We start from the raw sequence: 13912 nt of genomic DNA on the forward strand, positions 1-13912 counted from the left end.
GAAGAAATCTCATCTCTTTCTACTCATGTGGCATAGATTTAAACCCAGTCACTACTCCTTTGAATGTTTCATTTTCAGAAATTAATCTGGCTAGTTTCATGGTGAGTCTCTTACCTGATGGCCCCTAACTCTTCATTTTTTGAACACTGGCAAACTAAAATTTTGACCATTTCTGCCAGATGAGTTTATTATTACCAATAACAGAGTAAATAGATCATAACTTATACATTAGTACTTGTTGATGTGTTTGGATAATTTTATATTGCACTTATATTTTATGTCGTAAACTTGTCTCTGCTTTCATAAGTATTTATATTACTTTTTCCAATTCCTCTCTACAAGCAAAAAGCTAATTTCTTATTTACATCATGTTGTAAGTGGCGTTGGGGTAAAAGCATTGATTTTAATCCCGCTAATCTCTTATTCCAGAGTTTAGAAATGAGAAGTTTATAAGAGCTACACAGTAATGAAAACTTTCCACTATCACTATTATAATTATATAAGATTTTTCCAGGGCAAAGATTTCACTAGTTATAGTATCATTTTGCCTGTAAACTGAAAACTGCTTAACAACATCTAGCAGTTGGTATTAAACACCATAAAGTATCATTGCCTACATCTTCTTGATTCTCAGCATGTAGAAAGACTGAATAAACGCTCATCTCCAGTGGATGAAATCTCTTTTCTTAAGGATGTCTTCCAAAACCATCAACTTTTCCCTTTCTCCATTGTAATGCATTGAATTTCTCATGTTTCTGAATCATTTACCATTACTCATCCTCCATGGTGTGACACTTAAACTCAAGTAGACAGTTAGGAAATACCTGATGCATTCATATATAAAGGAAAACAAACTGAGAAGAAAAACCAATTGAAAAAAAAAAAGCATAGATCAGGTCCTGTATTATTCACACTTAACAGGCTTTGAAACGGAGATTCTGCCTCTCCCTTTTCCGCTGTGTTAATGCAGAGTACTCTATCAAGTAACATGGAAGTTGATAGGTAAGATAGCATGTTTTATCACTCAGCTGTACATATTATACCAGTCTGTGTCTCGTGGTTAATATCTCAACCTCATATTCCAAGGCACAGTGAGTTAGCATATTGCTTGTTTCACTCTGGTTTACAGTTGCACTCAATTTCTTACCAGAAACAGTGGGGTAGCACCTGATTATCAAAGTTAAGTCTTTCTTAGGCATGAAATGCTTCTGCTTTCATTTTACTTCAGATTCTTGTTGATGCAGATCACAACCCCGAACTAAGGAAGCAGACAACAGCTGAGTCCAGCAAGTTCAGCAAGATTTAACAACAAGCTACAGGCCTTTCACTTGACTACAGTTGTTGCTCCCTGAGTCTCAGGTATGACCGCATGCGTAAACAATGAGAAATAACATTTGGTGGAAAAATATGAACATGCCCCTAGCTTTCACTAAAAGACACTTGGGTAAGTGAAGAAGAATGACTGAAATTTATCTCCCGCCAACATGCAGTCTCTCTTCACTAACTAGTGAAGGTAAATCACTGACGTCAGGACTATGCCCTACTGAGAATATGTCAGATGTTGACTACAACTTTTAGGATTTTCCTTTCTGGCATAGTTCAATCCTGGCTCATCTACACTATCAAAACCTCTTCTCTCTTTAGTTTCACTGTTTAATAAAAATTTGGTATATTGTTTTTCATTATCTTTCCTGTTAAAGTTCTATCACATTTATATTTTTAGTATGACGGCACCTTTTTTCACATGTTGATTTTTTCAGTAATTTCAGTTACTACAGTAAAACCTGAACATACTCTAAAACATAGTGCATATCGATTCAGTTCATGTGCCCTGTGGTCAATCTGATCATCAAAAAATGTTTGGCTGAGAACAATACTCCTATCCTTTCTAGCTTATATGCCACTGGGATCCAACAAGAGTTATATAAAACGAAGTACATAATTTTTAAATAAGACGTTTTTCATGTTTTGTTACTCAAATTCAGCAGAAACAGTGAAGTCAGATGAAGACTCACTAATTAGATTTATTTTTTTCTATCAGGTGTTCTCAGAATTCCTTGCCTTGCCTATAGCACTGCTGTGGTCTCCCACTCAAGTGCTAGCCAAGCTCCTAATGGTTTAGCTTTAGAGAGCCGAGCAAAATGCATGAATTATTACAGCATGGGTCCAGGCATTAGGAAGGAGCATCCCATGAATGTTTCCAGCACTATTTTCCTCCACATGAATGTACTGACATGGCACCCTTTGATAATTTTTGTGTGTCAATGCCTTCTGTGGTCTGAAAAGAGCTCTCCACAATCTTTACATGTCAAATGTAGCAGATTTATAAATGACAGGCTGTAGGTAGGTCAGTGAAGGTACAAGTACTGTACTTGTACTGTACAAGCAGAACTTGCGCACATGTTATCGCTCATACTGTATCAAAAAATCTTAAAAGCCCTGGCTAAATACTGCGCAATGTTTTTCAGGATTGTGGTCTGGTTTTAAAATACAAGTTTGAAAAGAAGACGTTAATGTAGGGTCTTTATCTACAAATTCTTATACATGCAAGTAAGTGTATTCATGCAAGTTACTTCAGTGGAATTATGAGTAAAGACCACAAGATCTTGCTCTGCTCCCCTCACCGCAGGATTAATTTCACTGAATGAAGGGCTGACAAGACTGGACCACAAAAGTTCCTGCAAGCCAGCAGTGCAAGACAGTAATCTAAAATAAAAAGGTCAGTGAAAACCCAATGTGACAGTTGATTCAGGTCACTGACTGCTGTCCTCTTCTCTCCAGCTCTCAAGCCCTGCATACACACATATACTTGCCTATTCAGTGAACCTAGATTCTGACAAATGGGTCCTTCAAATTCAGTTCTCAAAAAAGCTTTCAGAGTAGCAAAAATAACACTGTCCTCCTACAATCCTGTCCTGTACCTTTGGATCCATGGAAGGAGAAGAACAGGTTTTGTCTTGCTATTGCAAGTAGCGTCACAAGTATGAGCGTAGGAGTCTAAGACACGAAAGAATAGTAACATCAGTACAAGTACAGTACTTGTACCTTCACTGACCTACCTACAGCCTGTCATTTATAAATCCCACTACATGTTGCAACAACGTCACATATTTCATGACATTATCCAAAAACTACAGCCACGTGACTGTATTATGTGCCTGCACACTGCCTGGTTGGGTAGTCTTTATCCTTGCAGATTTTTAAGACCTACCTGGATAAAGCCCTTAGTAACCTTATCTTATAGCTACTCCTATAGCTGACCCTCCTTTGCACAGGAGGTTGTACTAGAGGCCTCCTGAGGTCCCTTCCAGCTTGAGGTATCCTGTGAACACAGCACATAGATGTACACAAACACACAGAACACTCCCCTCACCAAATTCTACCTGTATAATATCTCTACTGAGTTTTCAATATCCCAAACATTTGTCAAATACACAGAAATACCAATATCTAATGAAGGTCAGTGTTCCAGCACTCTCCAAACCAGCTGGCTGTGACAGTTCAGGACACATAGCTGTGGCTAATCACAGTTCTAGATGTGGATATCATATATACAACAGCTTCTAGTTATCTCCTTTGTAGTAGTTACTACCTTTTTTAGGATAGCTATGTAGATTAGTGACAACAGAATCATGAAAAACTATTGCACTGTGTATGTTGTTTTTCTGCTATTTCAAATACGCTTATTCAAAAAGCAGAAATTCTTCAGTGCCTGCTTCCTGTTAATAAAAAGTCATCAACATTTTTCTTAGTGTGGTTCAGGGCAAGGATACAAGTGCTCCTGGTGCCCATGAGGTTTCTGTATTTTGAAGCACAAGCTTGTAATGCAGAGGCTACACCAGCTTAGTTCTGGCTTTTGCATTCAAAGCAAACTGGCTCTCAAGAAAAGCTATTGGTTTACTGGTTGCAGGTTAACATTGAAAAGTACGTTCACCTGGGAAGGACACTGACTGAGAGAGACAATCTTCTGCCCAGTTCCCTCACTCCTCTGCCCAAGCAAGACAGTGTAGATATAAAATGCTGGCAATATGGTATTTAAAGTCTGCCTTTTCCATTGGCTGGACATCTAACCCACTATGATCCAAATAAAATGGGAAGACCCTTTTTTAGAGCACTAGGGAAATCTGTAGTGATTATCTCTGAGCAGATACTTACGCTGTGTCCCTGGACTTCAGTGACATAAACACTATACTGAACACAGGCGTGTTCTTTAGCTACTGTGAAACAAGAACAATCAAATGATGGCTGTTCATCATAAAAGCTTTAAAAACTATTTTATCAGTAAAGAAGATGTAGTTATATGCTGAAAAAGAATCAAGCTAAAACATCTGCAGTATCAAGAATAGCCTGCAGCTCTAAACATGTTGGAAAAAACAAAACCTTTCAATTGGCCTCAGTGAGCATCACCATGTAAGGAATGAACAGTGACTAAGCTCTTCTAATGAATCCCTTGTAGGCATACTTGAGGCATAGATGCATAAAACTATTATGCACTATTCCATTTTCACATCTGTTAATGCCAAACCCAAAGCTTTCCACTGATCCTGCTCTGCTCAGGGCTGTGACCAATGGAACTATCACAGCCTTATCCTCCCAACATGCAGGGCTCACACCTTCTATGCTAATATACATACAGATCATTTGAGGGAAAAAGTCCACAATCACATCTAAGCTACACTACTCCCCAGTTTGTATTCCTTCTCATAAAACAAAAAGGTAGGTCATTCTAGCTTGAGTGTGAAAGTGGGAATAACACAGTTCCAGAAACAGATCCTAACACCAACTACATGCAACAAGACGTCTGAGTGCAAAGTTTATTCCAGGCTTCACTACTGAACTGCTTCATGAGCATTAGGAAGTCAGTGCACTGCTACCCAGCAGCTCCATTTCTCTAAACTGATAGCAATAATGCCTCGCTATAATTAGCGGTTTGGAAGAACAGGGGGTAGCAATAAAGACAAAGAATTTGGATTTCTTTAGCCAAAAGAATAGAAGACTGAAGGGAAAAATCCTAACAGTCTTCAAAGAGATACTCCACAGCCTCCTAAGCTATGCCATCTCAGGGCCTAACTGACCTCACTGTTATAAAGGTTCCCACAGACTGTCTAACATTACTTTCACTTGCTGGAATTTAAACCCAGTACTTCTTATCTGCTATATCAAGAACACGGAGAAGAAATTATTCCCTTCCTCTTTGCATCATGATACTCACTAACTCTTATCACTGGCTGTAGAAATTGTATCATAATATTGCATGGATTTTGGAGTGCATTTTGGAGTTTCAGTTAAAGTAGACTGGAAGTATGGAAAATGTTTGATATATCAGATAACCCGCAGTTGCCTAGGGTGGAATTCATCACCATTTGAGGCAAAGACCCCAGACTTCCTTTATAGTCAATGAAGCCTTGGCCATGATACACTTCATCGTCAAGTTCTAAGTATAAAACAAGTCATAAAAGGTCCAATTTCTCTTCACTAACTCTTTGTTAAGCATAGGATGACTGTTTCAGCTATGGATATGTATATAAGAAACACAGACTCATAGAATAATTTAATTTGCAATGGAGCTCCAGAGGTCATCTGGTTCAGCCCCCTGCTCAAAGCAGGTCTAATCAGGTCAGGTCACTCAGAGCTATGTCCAGTCAAGTCCCGATACCTTCAAGGATGGACATTCCACAAGCTGGGCAACCCATTCCAGTATTTGACCACCTATTTTCCAACTTGCACCCATTACAGATGCCTAAAAGCAGCTGAGATCTGACCTCTAATGCAATTAACAGGCTACTCTTTTGCAATGTTGTGCTTGTGCTTACTTTATTTGAAGTTCTTTGCAACATGCAACAAGTTTTCAGACCTGTGTTATACAAGATGTATTCCAAGGATTAACATGACAAGGAGTTAGGAAAGGTCTAAAAGCTCCATCATTATTAGTTAGTATTTCTGGAAAAGGAAAGTAATGAGAATCTTCCTCTCAGGTGCCAAGTATAGAAATTAAGAGACTGCTCCATAAGACAGTCAGGTTTTGGCTCTCTATTCAAAATCTAAGAACAAAGAAATACAAGAAAAATCAATTAGAGAGCCCAGGGTTCATTTGGAGGAGGTCCATCAACAATTGGAAAGACTAAGTAAAGGGAAATCAGAGATGTTACTGTGAGAACTAAAGAAAATATCAAGAAAAGAACCTCAGAAATGAGAGTTCCCCTGCAACTACTGGCTAAAACCTATGCATCTCTAATTAGACAAAGCTCATCTGCCTACTTATAATTCAGAGAAGACCAGTGTGTTGTTATCAGTATAGCAAAACTTGAATTTGAATAATAAATTTTGGTGGAGACCATCATTTGTGCTTCCCATTTGGTTAGAAGGGCATTGTAACAGCTGTTTTTCTCACCAAAAGCAGCTGGCTGGTGATATTATTTTTCAATTAATGATGGTACGCTATGAATAGATTACAGCATGTAGACATGAAAACAATGACAATTAGTGAAAGAGATTAAGCAACATAACAAAGTAGGTTTTGGTTTCCATTTAATTGGCGGGTAGGGAAAGTCAGAGATGCAATAAAGCCCTTCTGGACACAGCAAAATTTTTATGCTGAAGGCTCTCAAAACAATCCAAGACAGACTGGGTGAATGGATCTAGAAAAAGTGAGAATTAAGAAAGTGTAAAGGAGTGGAGAATAACGATGCAGAAGACTCTAAAGCAGTGTTGAGAAAATCTATGGGGATTTTGATTTTTAAATAAGAATGTAATTTTGCACAGAATACTTAAATGAACAGAGATTTGAGCTATTTAGAACTGAAATGCTCTCATTTTATCTCTTTATATTGTACATGCACTAAGCCAAGCTGTGTAATTCTGCATTTAGTTGAGTGTGAAAGGAAAGCTTTTTGGCGTTACCTCCCAAATAACAATAGAAGAAGAGATGATACAAAAAGGAAAACAGCCTTACGTTAAAGGAGAACACCTTACTGCGGTGATGCTTGTCTGGCCAAAACTGCTGAACTTTTAACTTGCATTTCATGTTAGCTGTGGAGAACATAGTCCAATTCGGGTGTGTAAGAGGTGAGAGCTGTATTAATTAGTCTTAAAGCTCTAATGTACTCTTCTATCATAAAGTAAGGGCCAAATCAAATAGTTGAAACAACTCTGCCTCTGGACACGTGTTACAAAGTATTTAACCACACCCTTGAGTTTCTTTTCAGAAACAAGTAAAAAGATCAAATAAATGGAAGAAGTAAATAAACAATGGATATGACCCAGGAAAAAGAAGATCTGCTTTGCAGGTATGTGAGTTATAACCAATGTGATAATTGATAATCTATGATCTACACCTTACTATGAAGGAATATGTATGTGAATGTCAGCTGGTGCAAACGAGACTCTTTCTTTTTAGAGCTCAGGCTTTCTTTCTCACACTACCCTGCTCTGCTTTGTGGTCCTTTTCCAGACAATAAGCATGTGAGCATACTTGGGATACTATCCATGTACAGCAAAATGTCAGGAGTTCGTGTTCCAAGGGCTCACACCCCATAATTCACACCTTGCAGAAACACAGGCTTTTCTTTCTCAAAGATTATACACTGGCTTTGACCTACCTGGTCTAGTGGAAGGTGTCCCTGCCCATGGCAGGAGGGCTGGAACTAGGTGATATTTAAGGTCCCTTCTAACCCAACCCATTCTGTGATTCTATGATGTAACTCACCTCTATGACTATACTTTAAAGCCTTCACAGATTTATTGTTCCACTGTCTTGCCCTGGATCAGAAGTTGATGAAATCTACCTTGCAGTGAATTGAGGGGCAGGGAGGTTGAAATTCTGACACTTCTGTATCAGTCCCAATCTTCTTTTTTTTTTTTTTTTTTCCCCACAAAAAACATATTCTTGTGGTTGGTGAAATCAGGATTATCTGTCTGAATATTAATATGACCTCCCACTACCACACTCTCTACATCCCTCCCCTAAGACCTTGAAAACAGAAATGGTTACATTTCTCTCTTTTCTGTTTCAGCCTGTAGGAGTAGCAGCCTGATTAGTAATTACCTGTGCAAGAAAGAAAGCAAGCCCCAGCAGAGTGTGGAGCATAAAACTGCTATAAGAGAGAAGTCAGGTTATACACTTTGCATATTAGTTTCTAACAGAACGTGTTCTCAGTGGACTATTTTATATAGTACGAGAATGAGATGTGCAGAGAAGGACAAGCTCTAGTCAACTATCTACATCCCAGCTGGAAGACAGACTAATCAGGAATTCTCAGCAAAAAAATTTCCTCAGAATACACCAAACTGTCATTTTGTTTTTGGTGTACATTTAACACTACTGTCAGTGAAAAAAAAAAAAAAGGGAGGGTGGGGGGTGGAAATGTTTAAACATCAGTGAAAAGCTGAGGGGATGCTTTGGTTATCAAATCTCTCCCTCCCAGCTCTATTTCTTTTCCTCTCCCTCTGCATGTGAAGGCAGTGGATGGCAATCTCTTGCACTTAACAGTATGGCTCTCCTTCAAGTCAACTGCTGAGAGAGAAGTGATTTTTCACTGACAGTATCCCCAAGGCTGAGCACCTGAAGCCTGAAGATAGATAGCCACCAAAGGACATTCATCCTTTGAAATACAATTAGAGGATGAAGACAAGAACTGGGAAAGAAACTGAAGATGAGTGATGGGTGAGCAGACTGCAGGCACAGCGAGAGCTATGAGGCTTTTGGCATACTTTGGAGTTGAGGTTGTACAAACACTGACTGGTTCTTACGGAGCCTCTGCCTGGGGAAGCCACTACATGGATCCAGGGTTCTCTGGGAAAGCCAAGAGGAGATAGCCATGGAAAGGAAAGCCCTTGTGTTATATGCTTTATGCATTTCTGTGAATGCTTCCCAGCATTTCTACACCACCTGAGGAAGCAGTGCATGGGCTTTCAGTTCTGCTCACTGGAAAACTATATGAAAGAAGCTCTGAAAACCCTGGGGAGAGGTACTGCAAGTTGCAAAAAGTATTCGTACAATATGGAAAAAAATCAAAACTACTTTCTTCCTGATGTCTGCAAAGTGAAAGATGAAAAAACACATAAAACCATCTTAGAAATGGACACTTTTTCTTTAGAACACGAAAGGCCCACATGATTCAAAAATCAACGTATAGAACTTCCATCAGTATTTGTGTTTGCTATAGTATTCTTCACACCTCAGCCTTCTACCCTTTATTTGCTACTTGTTTAGCAACTGCTAAGGAGTTTTGTTTTCCAGCTTGTCTCTCAGTAACTACATGATGGTCTGTAAAAGCACAGAAGATTCTGACTATTGAGGAAAGGAGACATAAACATATTTTAAAATAATCCACAACTCCATCATTGATTGCCTCCTGATCTGCATGCTTTCTATCAATTTCATTGAATTTACACTTCGCTGTCTTGCTTTGTCTAGTCATTACCTTGGGTTTATGTGGCAATTAACAAACTCAGGTTTTCTGGGATTTTTTAAAAGAGAAAGGATCTATATTTTTGTGAGTTTTGTGATAGAATCCTTATGTAACAGTGAAATCACATTTTTTTCCCCACTTAGAGCATAGGGATCATACCATCCTGTTTTCCTAAATACATGGCATTGCAGATACCATGTAGCTTCAGAAACATCAAAATATATGCTAGTAATACACTGAAATTGTTACTCTCCCTTGTACTACACTCCACAGAAATACTTGGTATAATCAATGTTTTACACACCTTGCATATTTTTCCCATATCATAGCTTAGAGAGGTATCATTCAAAGCAAAAACTCAGCTTAATCCAGAACACCTAAGAGTTCCAAGTAAAAGACACTGGAAAGTTCCTTACACTGAAAATGAAGAATTATTACAAATATAGTAAAACATTCAAGTGTTCTTAAGAATCTTTTCAAAACACAGCATATTTTATAGTCAGATTAAACTAATAATTACATGAACAGTTTTGAAATTTATATTTACATCAAAGTAATTCATACAATTTTTTAAAATGTCTGCAAGAATAAAATTTTTCAAAAAATGTATAGTTTGACTTACTGGGAAGTACAGAAGAAGCGATCCAAAAAGGATGGTTTCCAACAGCACCAGCCCTGAGGCCCTGATACTCTAGAAGACAAAAAACAATACAAAATTTAGAAAATTCTCTCTGTGTGCCATTTAGAAGCTGGGTTCTTTGCAGAAGGCACCTTCACTTTTGTCAGCATAATGCTTCTACAGCAATGCTTATTAAAGCACGGTATTAAGCTGTCTGTCATATTGGCATGCTCCACATTCTTTAATTCACAGGCCCCTTACAATGGTTGTGTTTTACAAAATCCAATTTAAAAAATCACTCTTTCCTATGTGAAATACTATTCAACACAGATTACCTGGATATGTTTTGAAACTGATGAAATTGCTCTCAAGTGTGAAGAAAGATGGGTCATGGGAATTACAGATATGAATTCAACTGTAGAATGTGTTCTGTACTATATAAATTTCAAGAAGTTCTTCGAACATTGTGGCTTATTCAATATTAATAACTTGGCTTCTATAATATGTATGAATAATCTACAATTCTACTGAATACAGAGTGTGCTCTTAGATTGAAAGCACCTTTATTTTTCCTGAAATTTTGTACAAAGATATTCAGATTCAAAATATATACAAAGATTCAGATATTAACTTGTCAGAATTGTAAAACATCATGCCATTTGCTCATTGATTCTAATGCATGCTCTCCATCACAGTTTTCTTACATTTTAAAATAAAAAAAATCACAGATTCATAAAATCATTTAGGTTGGAAAAGACCATTAAGATCATCACGTCCAACATTAACTCAGGACTGTCAAGTCCATGACTAAACCACGTCCTGAAGCACCACATCTATGCGTTTTTTAAACATTTCCCAGGATGGCGATTCCACCATATCCCTGGGCAGCCTGTTCCAAGGTTTGAACACCCCTTCTGTGAAGACATTTTTCCTAATATCTAATCTAAACCTCCCCTGGTGCAACTTGAGGCCATTTCCTCTTGTTCTATTGCTTGTTATCTGGGAGAAGAGACTGACACCCACCTGCCGACAGCCTGCTGTCAGGGAGTTGTAGAGAGTGAGAAGGTCCGTCTGTCCCCCATGTGTGTTCCGTGTCATCCATCATACCCCCACACACACTCCCCGAGCTTTTTTCCTAATACAATGTGTATTCCAATAAGTTCCACAATTTATGTATAGTGCATCTGTGCCTTATCTTAAAGACAAAATGTCATCACTGCTTCCCATTTAACCATCTTCTTCCCCTGAGACCCTGTTCCATACGCTGTTCTGGAAGAACACGGTGCTTTCCTAATCCAAGCAATGCTGGCAGACTGGACAGCCAAAGAGGCTTTTCCAAAAATCTTTTGAAAAATCCCCTTCTTTCACATCACAAAATCTTGTGGGCTGGAATTAATGGTTTATGGTAATCCCTCTAATAGTTCTAGATGGGAGAAACTTATCTTTCAGAAGTAAGACAATTAAAAAAAAACCCCAAAACTGAATGGATGTACAGACAAATTTTTGGTGCCCTGGGGTCCAGTTTCAGCTTGCAAAAGACTGGGAATTTGCTAGATAAAAATGCAGCTTTTCAGTGAATCTATAATCTTACTCTGATTTCCGATTTCATCATTAATTTTTTCAACTGGTCATTTTTACAACATCTAATGTACTGAACATAGGTTGAAAGACATGGAGAAAATTCTCAGAAAACCTTTTTGATATGAGACAATTATGGAGCTACCTAATTTCTAGCAATGGTGACATTTTGCAGCAAGGCTGTCTAAAGCATGTATATCAGCAGAGATGTCATCAACATCCTACATAATTGTGCACCTCAAAAATTATCAGAAGTTACTTCCAATGGGTATTCACATCAAAGCTTCTGTTTTAAATAAAGAAAAAACAAAATAGCTCCAGGGGCATCTTGGTGCTACTGATGCTATTTTAATCGCAATTAAAGCCTGGAGTGAGGATTATGAATGGTTTTCCACTGGTCTTAAGATGATAGTGGTGACTATTTGGTTCAACCACTGCAAGATTTTTGCAGGAAAATCTTAGGAGCACACCTTTTTTCCTTATTCTTGGCCAGAATTTTTCATGTATTTGAGAACCATTATTATGCCTCCTCTCTTCTAGATTTTTCCAATTCTTTCACTTTTCCTTGTGGATCTTAACCTTACACTATTGTACTAAGAGTTTCACATTAAGGACTGCAAAACTGTTCTGCCACCTCTCTCTAAAATTGCACCCTGAAACTGAGACATATATATTTCTAGTAAAATTTTCATGCTTCCATGAAACGTTTCTTAAAAAAGCAAAGCAAAACAAAACAAAACACTGACAAACATCTAAAATAACGTAACCACCTTTCTGAATAGAATGCAATGTCTGCCTTAGCGATTGCTAAAACTTTAATATTGACTCACAAGTGCAGCTTATATTTATACTGGGTTCCTGCAATGGAAGACATTTGTTTCAAGAACTGAAGTTAAAGTGTTTTGGTTTGGTTTTTTTTCTCCATTATGATGTTGGGTAAAGCATAAACACAATCTCAGATGCAAAAAGCTGGGAAACTAGTAACTGAAATGCCAATGTCAGTTTTTTTAGGCTCCAGCGATCACACTGTTCAATGATGTATCAAATTCAGCTGAGTCAGTACTTTATAGAATTTATTTCTGTCACTTGGACATATGGGCAGCCTTACCCACTAGTCTGCTAATGTAAAGACAGTCCACCACTTCTGTACTGCATTCCCCCACGTTAACAGCCCTGCCTCACTTCATCTAGAAGGATGCTCCAGAGAGACACTCACAAAGCATATATATCAACAGGGAAAAAAATTGCACAAAGCACATTGATTCTGCATTTGTGAGACACTCATTTGTTATAAGCATCCCTAAGCAATAAACAAAGATGCACAGGGATGATATTATCTTTTATGGCTGCTGTAATAAAATTATTTATGTACCCATATTTCTGTATTCAGATGCATTCAACTTTTTCAAACAGCATTACAAAAACCAATACATATAGATAACTTTTCAAAACTGTTTTCTGCAGACACTTCTGTTCTGATCTAACACCAAAAAGCTGGAAGCAAATGTTTAGATGCCAGTTATGAAGTCATTAAATGGAATACTTCCAGATTATTTTAATTAAGAAGTGACTAGACTGCCAATTACTTTATAGCTTATACATTTGAAGCTATGGATCATGCACACTGCTTTGACACATACAATAGAAAGTGCAAATATTTTCATAAACCATATATAGCAGTGTGAGTTATTTCACACTTCTAGTGAACGCACAAATTAAGCCTGAGACGTAAGTTCTGTATGTAGCAAATGGGAGAAAAAAAAAAAAAAAAGCTCAGAAAGCTTAGAAAAGGTTAAAGTCTGCCTCCGATAACATAGGTTTCACACTTTGTGATGTCCAGCATTGTATCACAAATTTTAAAAAATGCATTATAGAACCATGTCCACAAGATTCCTTTTGTGGCCCTGATTCTGCCATAGCTGGGAGCTCCACATGTTTTGAATCAGTTTTTCTTCACAACACCTTTGAAAGAGAACAGCACTTTACTCATTGGAAATTACTGCAGAGGGCTCTGTCCAACACCGTACAAGACAATGGCAGAAGTCAGTGAACTCATGTCTCTCTGAGCAATACTCAAGCCACTGAAGAAGGTGGGTTTTTTTTCTTATTTTGTACAATGCATCTATGCATGACAAATGGCCAAGCCACTAGTTGAAATGGGCATCATATAGGGAAGATATAGGGAAACGGCCTAAAGAAGCTGGTCTTCAAACAGCTCCTCAGGTGAACATCGTTTCCTAAACAATTATTGCACATGCTGATAAGTCTTTTCTTATCAAGCTTTTTTTCTGGGCAGCACGATCAT

The 13912-nt window shown here is 37.9% G+C and overlaps 1 protein-coding gene across 2 annotated transcripts in view; it reads right to left on the bottom strand.

Moving 5' to 3' along the window:
• Positions 1-13912, bottom strand: part of GPR158 (G protein-coupled receptor 158) — a 210039-nt gene that overhangs the window by 78927 nt on the left and 117200 nt on the right. For both annotated transcript variants that reach the window (XM_037386259.1, XM_037386258.1), the window contains exon 5: positions 10033-10101. In XM_037386259.1, coding sequence (XP_037242156.1) covers positions 10033-10101 — 69 coding nt within the window. The remainder of the gene's footprint in view (positions 1-10032; positions 10102-13912) is intronic.

This window comes from Falco rusticolus, chromosome 4 (genome assembly GCF_015220075.1).
Source record: "Falco rusticolus isolate bFalRus1 chromosome 4, bFalRus1.pri, whole genome shotgun sequence".
Taxonomy (NCBI): Eukaryota; Metazoa; Chordata; class Aves; order Falconiformes; family Falconidae; genus Falco; species Falco rusticolus.